Source organism: Asterias rubens, chromosome 20 (assembly GCF_902459465.1).
Source record: "Asterias rubens chromosome 20, eAstRub1.3, whole genome shotgun sequence".
Lineage (NCBI taxonomy): Eukaryota > Metazoa > Echinodermata > Asteroidea > Forcipulatida > Asteriidae > Asterias > Asterias rubens.
This window is the reverse complement of record NC_047081.1, coordinates 5,698,034-5,715,936: the sequence shown is the minus strand read 5'-3', so window position 1 is coordinate 5,715,936 and position 17,903 is coordinate 5,698,034. Positions and strand designations below refer to the sequence as shown.

General features: G+C 40.0%; 1 protein-coding gene across 1 annotated transcript; it reads right to left on the bottom strand.

The window, feature by feature from the left end:
• Positions 1–1,291: 1,291 nt before the first annotated feature.
• On the bottom strand, positions 1,292–17,679 carry LOC117303627 (marginal zone B- and B1-cell-specific protein-like). The gene is made up of 5 exons (XM_033787843.1): positions 17,471–17,679; positions 16,093–16,224; positions 13,888–14,000; positions 12,588–12,692; positions 1,292–3,075 (listed from the first exon to the last, which is right to left on the bottom strand). Exons 1-5 carry the CDS (start codon positions 17,582–17,584, stop codon positions 2,895–2,897), a joined length of 645 nt encoding a protein of 214 aa, XP_033643734.1. The 5' UTR covers positions 17,585–17,679; the 3' UTR covers positions 1,292–2,894.
• Between the last annotated feature and the right edge of the window lie 224 nt (positions 17,680–17,903).

The window sequence follows — 17,903 nt, the reverse complement described above, 5'->3', positions numbered from 1 at the left end:
ACTACACTATTAAAGTGAAGTACTTTTATTATAAGTAAAATCAAGAATAACAAAACAAAACAAAGCTAAATAAAAAGTAACTATGACAATGTAACCCATATCCACCTGACTGTTTTGTACGTCTTGCCCTTAAATGTGTACGCTTTTCCAGAAAACATGTGGCTGTGTGTAGTTTTGCCTGAAAATGTGTACAAGTTATAAGCCTTGTGTACTTTTTGTGTGAAAATGTGTACTATTTGCAGGAAAATGTGTACAAGGCTACAGCCTTGTGTACTTTTGCTCGAAAATGTATACAAAGTATAGCCTTGTGTACTTTTGTTGTGAAAGTGTGTACAAGACTAATTATAGCCTTGTGTACTTTTTGCACGAAAATGTGTACTATTTTGCGTGAAAAAGTGTATAAGGCCTTGTGTACTTTTTGCGCGAAAATGTGTACTTTCTGGTGAAAAAGTGTATATAAGGCTATATTTAGCCTTGTGTACTTTTTGGGCGAAAATGTGTCAAGGCTATAGCCTTGTGTACTTTTTGCTTGAAAATGTGTATAAGGCTAGCCTTATGTACTTTTTGCGTGAAAATGTGTACTTTTTGCTTGAAAGTGTGTACAAGGTTTTTATTAGCCTTGTGTACTTTTTGTGCGAAAATGTGTACTTTTTTGCATGAAAAAGTGTATAAGGCCTTGTGTAATTGTGTGTTTTTTATAATTTAGGATATGCAAGCCACACCCAGCTAAAACCACACGCAGCTAAAGCCACACCCAGTGAGACACATCCAGATAACATGTTGGCTGTCAACATGTTAATGAGGTAACATGCTATAAATTCATAAAATTCGTTAAATATTTATTTATCACACCCTCTCCTCTGGAAAATAGAATGCAGCAAGAATCATCTCGAGATTTAGTTTTAACACTGAGAGGAGTCAGTATTTGTATACAATGGACTGTATAAATAAACAATCCCAAAACAGTTTGTTATGAGAAACATACAAAATACAAAGAGTTAAACAAAGATAATGCATTAAAGGGAAGGTACACATTTGGTAATTAATCAAAGCAAATATTAACTTAAAAACTGACTTGGTAACGAGCATTGGAGAGCTGTTGATAGTATAAAACATTGTGGGAAACGACTCCCTCTAAAGTAACGTAGTTTTTGAGAAAGAGGCAATTTCTCACTAAAATATTAAAAGACTTCTAGCTAGAAGTATTTTATTCCTACCTGAAAGAACACAAATTCGTCAACAAGTGTGTTTTTTCTTTTTTCTTTTTCTCGCAACTTCGATGACCAATTGAGCTTGTTTTTTTATTTAAGAGAAGTGAGAAGACTGGTCTTTGACAATTACCAAACATGAACCTTCCCTTTAAGGCAATGAAAGTAGTAGTACCACAACAGAGTAAAGTAGCCTCCAAGATTTTGAAGATTTGGTCTTCGAAATGTTTGGTTGACCAGATATAAAGCTCTTTGGCAATCCTACAAATAAGAATTAAATATTGATGTGAATTTAAAGGTACGGTCAAAACACACAAAAGGAGATGGTAAGAGTTTACCCTGTGCGACAATAAATGCCCATGAAAACTTTCATGGTGAGAGGCAGTGTACCTGTTTTTAAAGGATTCCCTTCAAAGTAAAAAGGTTTGGAAAATTTTTCACCCTGAGAAAGAGTTCATAAATCATTTCTCAGATTTATGCACGTTGGTGTCCATTCGCAAATGCTATAAGAGATGTGGTTGGTACACAAATCACCTTGCTATACAACATGGTTGGATTCAATGTTCTTGTGAATATTCTGTGACAGTTTTTCATCGTTTCTCAGCCACAGTTCACATGTGGCTGTTCATGTACCTGTCTTAATATTGTGTCTATAGGCCTACATGTGAATCTACATAACAGTACAAAAACCAATCTATGACCCTATACAATGTACCTTTAATATTTACAAGGAGACGCATATAATCCTTCAAGGCAGTGAATTATGCAGCTTCTGCAGTGGTAACTTCCCAGTAATATGAACAACACTTGAACTTTGATTTAATTTTGGACAACTTAAAAAGAAAATGCAAAAACATACTACACTTTTAGTGAATTCATTTCATCTGCATTTGAATCTGTAAAAGAGTTGCCACAGTAAACAAGTTGTCCGGACAAAACAATATCACACATAATTTTATGTTGGTGAGTCCCAACAGTATTATTTGATCTTGTTTTAAAATAAATTTATTTTAAGTATTTTTTTCTTATGATTTTTACAATTTAATTGTCAACCTACACCCTTTATGAAAGACCTTTGTGTCAACAAGTAGACACACAGTTTCACAATAAGTACACATATCCATCTACCATGTCTGAAGGTATTATACAGGATTGGTAAGAGCTGACAAAATAGTCGCAGACAGTGTTATTGTTTTGTGTGATCAACCATATCAGTGGGTATTCCAATATCATCTCCCTATTGTACAAGCTGACTGCGGAGATCCAAGACGGGAAAAGAAACATAGACACAATGGAACTTCCCAACCCTTCATCTGGACAGTTGACTATCAGCTGCATTTCATACATAAATAACAAACTTCTGAAAAATTGGGCTTCATCGTTGATCGAGTCAGCAGCAAATAGTGGAAAACAATACACAAATTTCAGCATGTAAACACAATGTCCTTCAATTTGGATTTTCACAACCCAAATCAGCTGTTGCATTTTTAAGGGTTTCAGTCACATTTTTCTTGAAAGTTGACCTCATTTCAGAGCAAAATATTACACAGAGAAAAATTGGTTCCAATAAGAACTTCATAACCTGATGACTAAAACTAAACAATGATGTTTCCACCCTTACCAATCCTGTATTAATACCGTTTAGTTTGAAATACCTTACAACAAAAGTAAAATAAAAAAAATGTACTATAATTCCACTTTTTTAGCAGCTTTCTTGGTAGTTTTCTTCTGCTTCTTCTTATCTTTCTTCGCACAGTGGCGTCCCTCCTTGAAGCACAAAAACTCTTTCATCGTATTTTTCTTATAAGTGTCATAGATGGTCTCCTCCTCAAAATCTCCAATATACTGGTTGCATACTTGTTGCATCCTGGGGGGACAATTAACAGAAAAACATTTATAAAACTACACTTAAGTTTTTCTCATAACAAAAACAAGGTGTTCGGCTTCCGGGAGTCGAAAATACAAGCCTGGGGGACAATAAACAAAGCGACAAATCCAAGAAGTAATGAATTTTCAAAGCAGTTTACATGCACATCGGTTTAGACAGGTCAAAAGGTCAAGAGGAGGTCACCAACATACCCATTTTTGTGAAATAATAATAATAATAATAAGACATTTGTAAAGCGCCTAATGCAAAAGCCTCTAAGCGCATTAAAGAAACAATAAAATAAACAATTGGAGAAAGATACAAGATACAAATAGGCAATATACAAAAAAGAAGCTTTAAACAAATGAGTTTTCAACAAGGACTTAAAACATTGTAAAGTATTAGCTTGGCGAATATGCACAGGAAGACTATTCCAAAGAAACGGTGCGGCGTAAGAAAAAGATCTGTGGCCATAAAAAATGGATGAAGCTCTAGTAGCAGAAAGCAATGACTGTTGAGATGATCGTAAAGTCCGAGTAGGGGAATAATGATGAACAAGTTCAGATAAATAAGCAGGAGATTGACTTGTTTGAGCCTTGAAATTTAACTGAAGAATTTTGTAAACTGTTCGAAACTGCATATCGCGCGTGTGTGGCTAGTGGACGGACGTGTTTTTAACTTCCTCCTCGGAGGGTTTTTTGTTTTTTTTAAATCCAGTTTTATCTCTTTTACAAATTTGCCATCCAGTTTTTTAGCAACGTTTTGCTGTGTTTTTAACTTCTTATCTTTGTGGATTCGCGGTTTTGGTCTTCGTAGGTCATCTATTTTGATAGTTTGTTTTAGACGTTTTTATATTGGATCGCTGTGGTGGTAAGTGTGAGTGAATTAGCACGCGCTGGAACGTGAACATGGATCTCAAGCGAACACTGGCTGGTCTTTTCTTCATCACAGCTCTTCTTGCCAAGATCAACACATCCAGCAGACACATACACACATACAGGATTTCCAACTCTACATCCCTGCGATGTCATACCTGCACTCCGGTGAGCTTGTTCCATATTTTATCAAACCTTAACTCTAGTCCCCAAAATGGCGGCCATATTAAAGACCGGTACTTGTTGTACAGCAGTCCCCGTTGGAACATATTTAATAACAGATCTACTGCATATTCATTGACTAGACTGTCAGTGTCAATGGTATTGTTACTTTCTGGTGACATCCAACTCAATCCAGGACCAAGAATGGCTAAATTTCCGTGTGGTTTGTGTGGTAAAAATGTCAATTCAAACCACAAAGCCATGGAATGCGAGGATTGCGAAGTGTGGTACCACACTAGGTGTGTAGGCATGAAAGACATTTTGTACCAGGTGCACAAGCAACACAACTCTTATTCTTGGATATGTTGTCAATGTGGACTTCCGAATTTTTCAAGCTCCATGTTCGACATAGCAGATGTGGATACATCAAACTCTTTTGAACCTTTGTTTAACTTACTCGATGTTAATTATGGTAATGAGGAAAGTTTCAATCCAAATAGTACTGAACAATTAGGAAGCCCCCTACATTCTTCTAGCCCAAAGAATCGTAAACGAGGACAGAGTCCTAAAAGACTGAACAAGAAATCTTCGAAAAAGAAACCCACCGGTAACATTCTGAAGATTCTGAATATAAATTTCCAGAGCATCCGTAATAAGGTTACACAGTTCCAGGCCCTGATGGAGACTGAAAAGCCTGACATAGTGATTGGTACAGAAACCTGGCTTCAGGACTCGACTTACTCTAGTGAACTTTTACCGTCATCATACCAAATTTTTCGCCATGATCGCCCATCTGACACCACTGGCGGAGGGGTGCTGATTGCACTACGCTCGGACTTGGTCGCGATGGTAGAGGATCTACACCCTACACATTCTAGTGAAATGTTATGGACAAGCCTGCATGTAAAAGGTCGCCCTATGCTATACATCGGAGCGTTTTATAGGAAACACCATGGCTCAGTTACTTTAGACCAAAAACAGCTTGCAGACCTCGAAGCCGCCGTTTCCAAACTACCTACAAATAGCCAGATATTCTTAGCCGGAGATTTTAATCTTCCTGACATTGATTGGTCAAAGAACTGTTTTAAACCAGGGGGGAGATACCCCGCAGCTAGTAAACAGATGATCGCCCTTGCTCAGGACTACAATCTTCATCAAATCGTGTCAAGTTCTACTCGGAACGACAGCATTCTGGACTTAGTCTTCACAAACGTGCCGCTACTTGTACAGAATGTTAACATAATCCCTGGCATCTCAGACCACGACATTGTTTCTTCTGAACTCTTGCATTCTTCTCGCAAAATAAAACAACCACGTAGGAAAATCTACTTACTTCAAAAGGGGAATTTCGGACACATAAGCAATGATTTAAATCAGTATGCTGACTCCCTTAGGGATGAAACAGTCAATAACTCAACTGTAAATGATCTGTGGAAAGGATTCAAAGAAGCTCTTAATTCCGCCATGAACCAACACATACCCTCAAAACTTACGACACCAAGCAACAATCTACCTTGGTTTACAGGCACTCATAAGAAACTTAGTAAACATAAAAAGAAGGCGTATGACAAAGCAAAGCATACAAACTCCGAGTCTGATAAGAACATCTTCCGAACCTTGCGTCGATCCCTGGATCGCAGCCTAAGGAAATCCCGTGGTGATCACCTCTGCAATGTAGGTGAGAGCTTGACAACATGCAACACCAAGCCATTCTGGAGATTTGTAAAGAGCCTAAGGCAGAGCTCTACGGGAGTTGCCTCACTTGCCACCGGAAGCGGGATAGCCGCGTCCCCCCTCGACAAAGCAAATGCCATGAACAACCAGTTCCAATCGATCTTTACCCATGAAGATTGTCACAACCTACCTAGGAATAGCAGTACCACATCACCATCCATGGCCCCTATTACATTCACAAGTCAAGGAATTGTTAAACTGTTGAAGGAATTGAAGCCGCATAAAGCACCTGGCCCAGATGGGATCTTACCGTCGGTACTGAAGGAATGTGCCGAAAGTGTCGCACCGTTATTGCAGCAAATCTTTCAAAAGTCCATAGATACAGGAGAGTTACCTGAGGACTGGTTAAAAGCAAATGTCTCCCCAATCTTCAAGAAAGGTAATCGTTCAGAACCAGGTAACTACAGACCCATCTCTCTGACATCCATACCCTGTAAGATATTAGAACACATTATTCATTCAAATATCATGAAGCACTTTGAGAAATATGGTGTCCTCAACGATGAACAGCACGGTTTTCGAAAAGGACGATCGTGTGAAACACAGCTCTCCCTTACAGTCAACGATCTCGCCAAGATACTGGATCACCAGGGCCAAGCTGATGTCATTATTACAGACTTCAGCAAGGCTTTTGACACGGTACCTCACCGGAGACTTCTCCTGAAATTGAAACAGTCCGGCATTACAGGCCCGCTACACGACTGGTTTACCAACTTTCTCACTCAAAGATCGCAGTGCGTTGTGCGCTGGGACCTTTGTTGTTTATCCTCTACGTAAATGACCTGCCTCACGGCATTAACTCCCAAGTACGACTTCTGGCAGACGACTGTATACTGTATCGTGAGATAACGTCAACCGACGACTGCAAGACACTCCAGAATGACATCAATAAACTGTGTAACTTGGAGTCTGTATGGCAGATGAAATTCAACACGAACAAATGTTATGTAATGCATATCACCCACAAACGGAAACCTCTTCAAACCTGTTACAACATGAACGGTGAAGTTCTCAACCCTGTCACAAGTCACACCTACTTAGGCATCGAACTAAACAACAAACTAAGTTGGGCAGATCATGTGAACATCACTACACTCAAAGCAAACAAAGTTCTCGGCCTCTTGCGGAGGAACCTGTATAGCTGTCCCCGGAAGGTGAAGGACATAGCCTACAAGACCCTAGTCCGTCCGAAGCTGGACTACTGTGCATCAGTCTGGGACCCTTATACCCAAGATCAAAAGAACAGATTGGAAGCAGTGCAACGCAGGGCAGCCAGGTTTGTCTGTAAAGATTCTAGGAGGACTAGCAGTGTCTCATCAATGATAGCGGAGCTGGGATGGGAATCCCTTGAAAATCGACGAGCTACCTCAAGACTCACACTTCTGTACAAATCTATTCATCATGCTGTAGCCATTAACTCTGACGGGTATCAATCACAACCTGCCACAGTAGGAATTCAAACAAGGAAATCCTACGCAACCTCATTTCTTCACCCCACAACAAAGAAAGACTGTTATAAATTCTCATTCTTACCAAGAACCATGGCCGAATGGAACCTTCTCCCTGTAAACGTTCGCAAATCCCCTACTATAGACACTTTCAAGACAAGACTAACTGACATGCATATGTCTACCTTTATTCGGGGGGCCCACTACTAATCCACTACTAGCCACCACGCGCCTGCACCATTGATATCCCGATAGTGGAGTTTGTGTGCAGTACCATACAGATACAGAACTTAACTGGGAGCCAATGCAATTGCATTAGTACAGGTGTAATATGGTGAGAACGAGGCAGACAAGAAGAGAGGCGAGCAGCAGTGTTCTGTACACGTTGAATTTTAGCAAGATCTTTATCGGGGAGTCCATACAGAAGTGAATTGCAGGAATCAAGTCTAGTAGTGACGAAGGCATGAACAAGATGAAGAGTAGTCGCTTCATCAAGGTAGCGGCGAATTTGTGATATGTAAACATTATCAACATGTCTACTCATGCACAATGATGAATCCATAATAACACTGAGGTTACGGGCAAATTCAGATGGTTCAATGACAGACTGGGCAATTTGTATTGTTGGCGGCGAAATCTTTTTTGCGAAATGAGATCTCAAAAATAAAATCTCAGTTTTTGAGTCATTCAAAGCAAGTTTATTTGACAACGCCCAAGATTTGACATCTTGAATGCACACTTCAACTTTTGCAATGGCAGAAGCGCGATCAGCTGGATCAAATGTAATGTAAAGCTGGGTGTCGTAAGCATAAGCAACACTAGAAATACCATGGGCAGCAATGAGGTCTTGCAAGGGTGCACTGAACAATATAAATTCAAGTGGCCCAGCTACAGAACCTTGTGGAACACCACACCAGAGATGAAATACGTAAAGCTTTTGTGGTTAAGGAAACAGGAACTAATGAATAATGACGACTTTCATATGATGTATAGATTGTCAAAACAGCTTTTGTGGTTGAGGACATAGGAACTTTTATATAACTGACATACAGATCCCTGTCATTTGATTGGTGGAACTTACTTCACGTGACATTCACTATTACTCCCATCCGCACCGGCTATCAAAAAGACCTATTCGCCCATGGGGAATAGTATTTCCCATTCAACAGTTAGGATCATCCTTGTTCCCAAGGTTTTCGAGCAGTACAGCGCCGCCGCGCAAACAAAGGAGCACCTGTGCAAAAGGTTGTGATCCGATTGCTATTAAATTTGTTCATAGTTGCCACTACGCACCGCTCAATGATTTTTGGTTGTCAAACACAAGGATCTAGTCAGTTGAATAAAACAAATATTGAGTGGCTTTAATTCGTGGAATGGAAGGAATATTATCGCGTAGTCAAATTTGGACTGTTCCATTTCACGAGGCGCTCGGCTTCGCCTCGTGAAATGGAACAGTCCAAATTTTACCTTGCGATAATATTCCTCCCATTCCACTCTGAGCCACTCAATATTTGTATAATGTCACTGGAGGAGAGACTTACTAATCGAAAGGGAAATATTTGTTGAAAACGCCTTGAAAACCAGACTAAAAACTAAGCTATTTATATATAAAGAAAATATTTTAAAAAATTAAAAAATATTAAGTGGCCAAGTGGTCTCCCATCCAAGTACTGACCGGGCCCGATGTTGCTTAACTTCAGTGATCGGACGAGAATCATATTAATCTACGTAGTATGGTCGTAGTCAAAACCAAAAATGGATTTTTTTTTTTAACGAAAATATACAAAAATTTGAACCAGAAGACAAGGTCGAAATGGGGTCTTGTCTGCAAGGTGTTCACTTAGTTTTTAACGACCTTTCCGATGGAGTATGGATTGTATAAATCCATGGTGTGGATCAAAAGTTATGATTTTTTGAAATAATTAACTTTAAATATTCACAACTCAAAAATGGATGACGACATCATGATGTAACTAACACAGTTTTCCTCTCCTAGTGAATATCTGACTATGTACGAAGTTTCAAGTTCATACGAATTTGGGAAGTGTGCTTTTGTTCGAGGAGAAGGGACGGAGAGAAGAAGAAGATGAAGAAGCAACAACAACAAAAACGAACACTAACAATGAATCGTTCGGGCAACGCCTAATTATAATAATAATACGTGTATAGTGCGCCAGCATCCACCACAAGTGGTGCTCATGGCACAAGGAAAGAAACACAAAAACCTAATGAAAATCAGCAGTAAAAAAGTGAGTTTTGAGGGCCTCCTTGAACTTATGAACAAAAGACATGTTACGGATTATAAGGGGCAGATTATTCCAAAGTAGAGGCATGAGAAAAGCGCTATCTCCCAATTTCTTGTGGGTTTTGGGATCAACCAGTAACGAAGACGTGGATGATCTAAGACACCTAGAAGGATTGTAATGGGTAATTAATTGACAATTATACTGAAGAGCAGAACCATGTAAAGAATGAAAAACAAGCAGAAGTAATTTGTATTGAATGCGATATTGAACAGGGAGCCAGTGAAGAGCATTCAAAACCAGAGTGATATGGGTTCTCCTGGGGTACAAAGTGAACACCCAAGCTGCATTGTTTTGCAGTTAATGCAGACATGAGATTTTATCTGTTGTAAAAACAGATATTTGCAAGCCTTGTCCTTAAAGGGAAGGTATACATTTAGTAATCACTCTTAAAATTAATAGCAATAAAAACTATTGGTTAAAGGGAAGGTACCTGTTTGGTAATTACTCAAAACAAATATTAACTTAAAAACTGACTTGGTAACAAGCATTGGGGAGCTGTTGGTAGTAAAAGAAAGGATCAACAGTAGCACAGATCCTTGCCCTAAGGAGGATAATCGAAGGGGTAAAATCCAACAACCTACCAGCCGTGATGACCTTCATTGATTTTAAGAAGGCTTTTGATTCAGTGCATCGTGGCAAGATGATTAATATCCTGAGGGCATATGGTATCCCGGCTAAGCTTGTGGATGCAATCAGCGATAGTTACAACAACACCAGAGCTAAGGTAATATCACCAGATGGAGAAACAGACGAGTTCCCAATATCAGCAGGGGTGTTACAGGGTGATACTCTGGCACCATATCTCTTCATTGTGGTTCTAGACTATGCACTCAGACGGGCAATTGATGGCTCCAGTCATGATCACAGACCTTAATTTCGCAGATGACATCATTCTGATATCTGATGAGATTGAGCAGGCTCAACTGATTCTGCAAAGAACAGAGACCGAATGTGCCAGAGTCGGGCTATTTCTCAACACCAGGAAGACAAAGTACATGATATTTAACAGCAACACTACCACCCCCTTACAGACAACCGTCAGTTCCGAGCTGAACCGGGTAGCAGATTTCAAACACTTGGGCTCGTGGGTTAATGACACCGAGAAAGATGTGAAATGTCGTATCGCTCTTGCCTGGAAGGCACTCAACTCCATGAAGAACATATGGTCAAGTCAGATGTCCCAGTCCCTGAAGGTGAAGTTCTTTACTGCCACTGTGGAATCAGTACTGCTTTATGGATGAGAGTCCTGGACACTAGCCAGTCGTCTAGAGAAGAGACTGGACAGCTGCAATACGAGAATGCTTCGCTGTGTTACACAGATTCATTGGGAGAGGCATGTCACAAACCTGGAGCTCTACGGTGGGCTACCGAGAGTTAGCACCAAGATTAGGGCAAGAAGGCTGAGACTAGCAGGTCACTGTCTCAGACATGCTGAGCTGGCAGCGAGCAAGCTTGTGCTTTGGGCCCCTACTCAAGGTCACTGTTCCCGAGGTAGACCACAAACCACCTATGTGGACACCTTGTGCCGGGACTCTGGACTGCGTCGGGAAGAGCTGCGTACAGCAATGGAGGACCAACGTGTTTGGAGGGCCATCACTGAATGAATGGTGTAGGGCCACTGATTTTCCGTTTCAAAAAAGTGCAAATTCCGTTTGGCAAAAACATGAATTCCGTTTCAGGCACAAAAAATTCCGTTTCATGTTTTTTTAATTAGATAAAAGGTTGTTTAATACCCAGGGACACACTTATAAAAATCAATTTGAGATAAGTTGCACTGTTGACTTCGTAAAATGTTCATTTGAACTGACAAATTTCAAAAAAATACTTTTTTTTATAATTGTGGATTATTTTGTATACTGCTGTTCTAAAAAGGTTGCACTGTGACTGCAGTATCAATGCACATGATGTGATAGACTTGATTCCAAGTCTAAAACTGCAGTTGATTATCTGCATCAGCCACATTGTAGGCTAATGACAGGAATGTATCCACAAGAGGGCGCTGTTTCAGCATGATCAAAGACTTGGGAACAAGTCTATGGACGTGACCATTCTCCATCCACAAACAAAATGTCAGCCATTTTGTTTTCGCTTTGGCGACAGAATGTTGACAGTTTACGGTTTTATTTTAGACCTTTCCGAGATGAAAAAACATTGTATCTGTTCTTATAGATCATAGGTAAGCTAGTTTGTGTATTATTGTTGGTAAAAGAGAGGGAGAAAATGTAATTTGGGTGAACAAAAAATGTTTAAAACGTGCCGCGAATAATGCCCTTCGCTTAACCATGTTAACAACGTGTGTACATCATGTGTGTAAACATTGAGGATGGTGTGAAGTAGAACAGAATGATCCACGGTTACGATCTCGTACTTTTTAATGGTCTGATTTCTGATGCCTTTTTAGTTTAACAAAAAGAATCTTAATAAAGAATGCAATTTCAATAGTTTTGGCGTCAAGGAAAAAAAAAAAAAAAAATCAAATTTTCTGAAATCCCGTTTTCTGTTTCAAAGGGCGGATTCCGCGAATTCCGTCCGTTTTCCGCGATCGCGGAAAATCAGTGGCCCTAATGGTGAATGAAAATGGTAGTATAAAACATTGCAGGGAAACAACTCCCTCTGAAATAACATAGTTTTTGAGAAAGAGGTAATTTCTCACTAATTCCTATCTGAAAGCACACAAATTCGTCCAACAATGGTGTTTTTTCTTTCATCTTTTTCTCGCAACTCTGATGACCAATTGAGCTCAAAATTTCACAGGCTTGTTATTTTATGCTTGTGATGGGATACACCAAGGGAGGACACTGGTCTTTGACAATTACCAAACGTGTATCTTCCCTTTAAAAGCCTACAGCAGCTTTTGGTAGTATGAAGCATTTTGAGAATTAGTATTGGGTTATGTAAAAGTATTATGTGGAAAAAGTTTAATGCCCCAAAATCTGGGAAGCATTACTGCGACTCTGGAGCGCCTGTCTCAACCGGTTTTAACATACCTTCCAGGCCACTTGCCACCTCCTTGCATTATTCCAGGTACATCTTTGGTGTCAAGTCCAGGTCCAGATAATCTCTTCACTCCTTTGATTTCTTTTATTCCAATTCTGTCAAGAAAATAAACCAATAATGAATTTAGTTGAAATAAGACTTTGTTGTTTTCTTGTTAATAATAATAAAGACTTGTGATGAGCACATATCCACCCTGCTGGGTGTTCAATGTGCGGTAAAACAAAAGAAAACAGACACAACTAAATTAGTCCATGAAAACCTATGACATAAGATAAGTTTTGAGAAGAGATTTGAATTTTGCGGCACAAAGACAATATCTAAAATTATGTGGTAGAGAGTTCCAGATGAATGGTGTAGCTGAAGAAATAGAAGTCATTCACATACATGTACATAAATAATATGGTGGCTTTATGTCAGTTACCAAAACCAACCTAAATTCAAATTTATTTCCTCTTTAAGTCACAAGGATGTTTCTTGTCTGGTCAGTTCTTTTTTGTTTTGTTTTTTTTTGGGGGGGGGATTTTATAAAAACAGGATTATCAACTAAATTTCCATTTGTTGCATATTGCTTAATACTCAGTCAGCTGTTGTTTGCTTATCCTGAAAATCACATGGCAATTGGGCTGGTTATCCTGTTTTTATCAAGGAAGAAATTTCATGCTAAGCAAATTTTTGTGCTTAGCAGCTCTATGAAACCCCATAGACTTAAAGATTTTTCAATGGAAGTGCCCTTTGAAAAATGAAAATGGCCTTGTCCTCCAACCAGGCCTGATTATGCAGGCGCAATACCTGCCCCTTAAATGAAAATGGCCTTGTCCTCTCCAACCAGGCCTGATTATGCAGGCGCAATACCTGCCCCTTAAATGAAAATGGCCTTGTCCTCTCCAACCAGGCCTGATTATGCAGGCGCAATACCTGCCCCTTAAATGAAAATGGCCTTGTCCTCTCCAACCAGGCCTGATTATGCAGGCGCAATACCTGCCCCTTAAATGAAAATGGCCTTGTCCTCTCCAACCAGGCCTGATTATGCAGGCGCAATACCTGCCCCTTAAATGAAAATGGCCTTGTCCTCTCCAACCAGGCCTGATTATGCAGGCGCAATACCTGCCCCTTAAATGAAAATGGCCTTGTCCTCTCCAACCAGGCCTGATTATGCAGGCGCAATACCTGCCCCTTAAATGAAAATGGCCTTGTCCTCTCCAACCAGGCCTGATTATGCAGGCGCAATACCTGGCCCTTAAAAGAAGGTGGAAAATATAACTTTGACCTGTTGAGCACATAGACACTTACGAATTAAAATCATTGGTGCAAACATCCTCAAACCCATCAAGAATGTCCGACTCTGGGAGATTTTTCTTCAGCGATGGTCTCTTTGCATTCATCTTGTCAAACTTTTCTTGAAACTGCAGGGAGAAATGTTTTGGGATTGAAACAAAAAGAGAGCTCAGAGAGATTAATGGCAAGGTTAATTTGACAGCTACTTTAACAGTTCATGCATTTCTGTATGTTTTTTTTCCCAAAAGTAAAGCAACTGATATTATACAAATAGGCCTATTAGATTCATGTGAATGCATCGCTGCAGAATATAATCAAGAAGTGAAACCTGGAGTTATTTTTATAATATTTACGAGAGATTGGGGAGATTTATATTATTTATGAGAGATCGCTTAGCGGCTACTTCAGAGTGAGGGCTACACTTAAAGAAACCAGTGCCTTGGATTGGTCGAGTTGTTGACGAGGTAAAAGGAAAACCACGCATATTCTAGTGATACTTGTGTGGATCATTATATTCTACCTTTAAAATATCTTTCTAATCTAAATGCATTCTATAACAACTGGTTACAAACACTTTCCAAAGACCAAAGTGTTCCTTTAAACTATTTGGGCTGTCGGCCCAAACCAACTGCAACCACACGCAGGTTGCCACCTACTCCTGGGATTCCAACAGGGTTACCCCCTTCACAGTCCATTGGGATGAAGGCATGGGTATCATCCACTAGGAGCCTGGCTGGTAGAGCAGAATGCACTACCTTCCCAACTTATAACAAAGCAATTATGGGCACAAGTGTCATTACTGGGGTTAAAAACCAAACTCTGCTGCTGACAACACCAGGGCTTAGGTTTGGTAAAATAAACTGTTCAGCCTTGACACACCACTAGATGAAGCCGATTGAAAAGAAAAAAACAGATTTCACTGAGCCAATAATGCATGTAAATTCAGTAGACAGTATCAAATCTAGACAAGAACACTCCTAGGAAGAAACTATCGATTAAATAGTCAACTTGTGGGTGCAACCAAGTGAACATAATTTTGGGGGGGAGTGTTAGCTCTAAAAAGAGCCAGAGTACATGGTCTCGACGCATTGAACAGTGTACTCTGCTCATCTTCAGGAAAATGCTGGTGGTGGTTGAGCTTAACTATCGCTGGAGGGATGTTCATTTTGGTGAAAAGATTTCAAGCTTTTCTTGACCGGTATGGCTCCATGGTTGTACCCACACATTTACTGTTTATTCATAGTGTATTCCTAATTATCCACACCATGTAAAGCTTTGAACAATATATAAGAACTCTTCTAGCTCCATACTGCTAATACACTGACTCTCTCGTCTGACGTATTAGCAATATTTAAAGGGGCTAAAACTCACCATATGAGCCAGTACTAGGCAAGCATCACACAGTAGCTGGTCCGAAAACTCACCATATGAGCCAGTACTAGGCAAGCATCACAAAGTAGCTGGTCAGAAAACTCACCATATGAGCCAGTACTAGGCAAGCATCACACAGTAGCTGGTCAGAAAACTCACCATATGAGCCAGTACTAGGCAAGCATCACACAGTAGCTGGTCAGAAAACTCACCATATGAGCCAGTACTAGGCAAGCATCACACAGTAGCTGGTCAGAAAACTCACCATATGAGCCAGTGCTAGGCAAGCATCACACAGTAGCTGGTCAGAAAACTCACCATATGAGCCAGTACTAGGCAAGCATCACACAGTAGCTGGTCAGAAAACTCACCATATGAGCCAGTACTATGCAAGCATCACACAGTAGCTGGTCAGAAAACTCACCATATGAGCCAGTACTAGGCAAGCATCACACAGTAGCTGGTCAGAAAACTCACCATATGAGCCAGTACTATGCAAGCATCACACAGTAGCTGGTCAGAAAACTCACCATATGAGCCAGTACTAGGCAAGCATCACACAGTAGCTGGTCAGAAAACTCACCATATGAGCCAGTACTAGGCAAGCATCACACAGTAGCTGGTCAGAAAACTCACCATATGAGCCAGTACATAGGCAAGCATCACACAGTAGCTGGTCAGAAAACTCACCATATGAGCCAGTACTAGGCAAGCATCACACAGTAGCTGGTCAGAAAACTCACCATATGAGCCAGTACTAGGCAAGCATCACACAGTAGCTGGTCAGAAAACTCACCATATGAGCCAGTACTAGGCAAGCATCACACAGTAGCTGGTCAGAAAACTCACCATATGAGCCAGTACTATGCAAGCATCACACAGTAGCTGGTCAGGCATATGCATAGAGTGCTGGTCTTCATCGTCAAGATCCGGTGTAGTGTAGGACAATTTACCGGATGATGCAAAACCAGAATCATAAACCTATCAAAGCAAAATTAGTAGGGCCAGGATTAAGTATAATTTCAGGGTTGCACTGATACGTTAGTATCACTTCTGAAGTCAAAATTTATTGGGTCTAGTAAGAGTGTCCCAGTTACTGGGTCATAATTATAGTAGAGCACCCCAGTTCAGTTTCTTTGTCTAGTGCGTAAATTATGTAACCTTCAATTACTTCTAGAAACTACAGGGGAGCCAACCTTAGATTTTTTTTACAAGATTAACTTTTTGATGGCGCCACCACTTATTTCACTAATTTTTAGAAAAAGGGATATCTCGATGAGGTTAATTAGATACTTATTGAATGAAAAAGTGGTGGCCACTAAATGGTAAGAAGTTTTAACAGTGTTTTTCAACCAACAATTTTAAACAAAAAAATTATAAATTTCGCAGACAACCTTCAGGAAAACAGCCACAATTTGTTTGCTGATGATGTTTGGCACCTTATTTTGGGTTTGTTGGTTTAATGGGTGTTAATCTTCACATTTATCAACAGAAATTGGTAATAATGAGAAGTGATATAATTATTTGGTTATTGCAAAGTTGAAGTGATCCTGAACCGGTCAATGATCCCGAACTGGTCAAATGACTGTAGTGTTTGATGAAACTTTTTCGGTTGGCAAATATTTTTATATGGCCTCAACATTATGACATATATTTGTACCTTGTAGAAATGCCTGAAAATAACAAACTTTTTGCATTTACAAGTGCAAATAACCAGTGGAGCCTTACGTGTTTCTAAGTTTTGGCCAAGGGAGAGGAGACTCGTTGCTTGGCAAAAAAAAAACACAATTTTTATCTAGGGACTGTTTACATATCCATCGCACAAAGAGAGGTAAAAGGTTTGCCACGATTTTAGGGACACCTCGAAAATAGGACCTCCTACGATACGTTTTTTTGTTTTTTTAATGCTAGCCTACCACCTGTGGTAGGATTTATCTGTATCTGTACCTGTGAAAATCTGAAACAATCTCCACAGTGACCGTCACCAGGTCACTGGTTCTGGGGTGTCACGAACTAGTTGCTGGATGCAACAGTTGCTAAACTGCTAAACCACACTCCCACAGGTAGCAATAGCATTTAAATACTTTATAAATAGGCTTGCAATTTGCATTCATAGGTCAATACACCAACAATAATATCTCTTGTATCCTCGCAGCTAAATAATTGACTAATAAATACACGGTGGACATTTTATTATTTTTCACGGTAAAAACGTAACCGTGCTTACCTCGGCATTTTCATCGGGCTCAAACTCCATACCTCCCCCGGCAGCCACACGTCCAATAACACCAAGACTCATCATCGCAAACATTAACACTACGACACTGTTTTGTTTCGCCATTTTTCAGACGGACTTTTGGCAAGGTTCAGATATTTATTGTAACTGAAATTTTGACATTAACAGCAGTAGCAGACGGATAAACTACGCGTGGACGAATTACATTGGGACACGTACGCGCTCACACTGTTTATGCAGCAGGTGGATCGAGGCTATAAAAACAAAAACCAATTACCAGAAGTGCGCCCTCTGTTGTCACTCTTACTACAAAGTGGGTTGTTTCGCCACGCGCGCCGGCCTTCGGGGATCACCACTTTGAATTTGCATGGTACCTGCAGGATGTATTCAATGCATAGGTAACCATGGAACAATGACCAGTGGT

Excerpts from the sequence above, each read along its gene's own strand:
- LOC117303627 (XM_033787843.1), bottom strand. The coding sequence starts at position 17,584 with ATGGCGAAACAAAACAGTGTCGTAGTGTTAATGTTTGCGATGATGAGT. Across the intron at positions 16,225-17,470 it reads AGCCCGATGAAAATGCCGAG|GTTTATGATTCTGGTTTTGC; the intron begins GTAAGCACGGTT and ends TTGCTTTGATAG. Across the intron at positions 14,001-16,092 it reads GCATAGTACTGGCTCATATG|TTTCAAGAAAAGTTTGACAA; the intron begins GTGAGTTTTCTG and ends TTCTCCCTGCAG.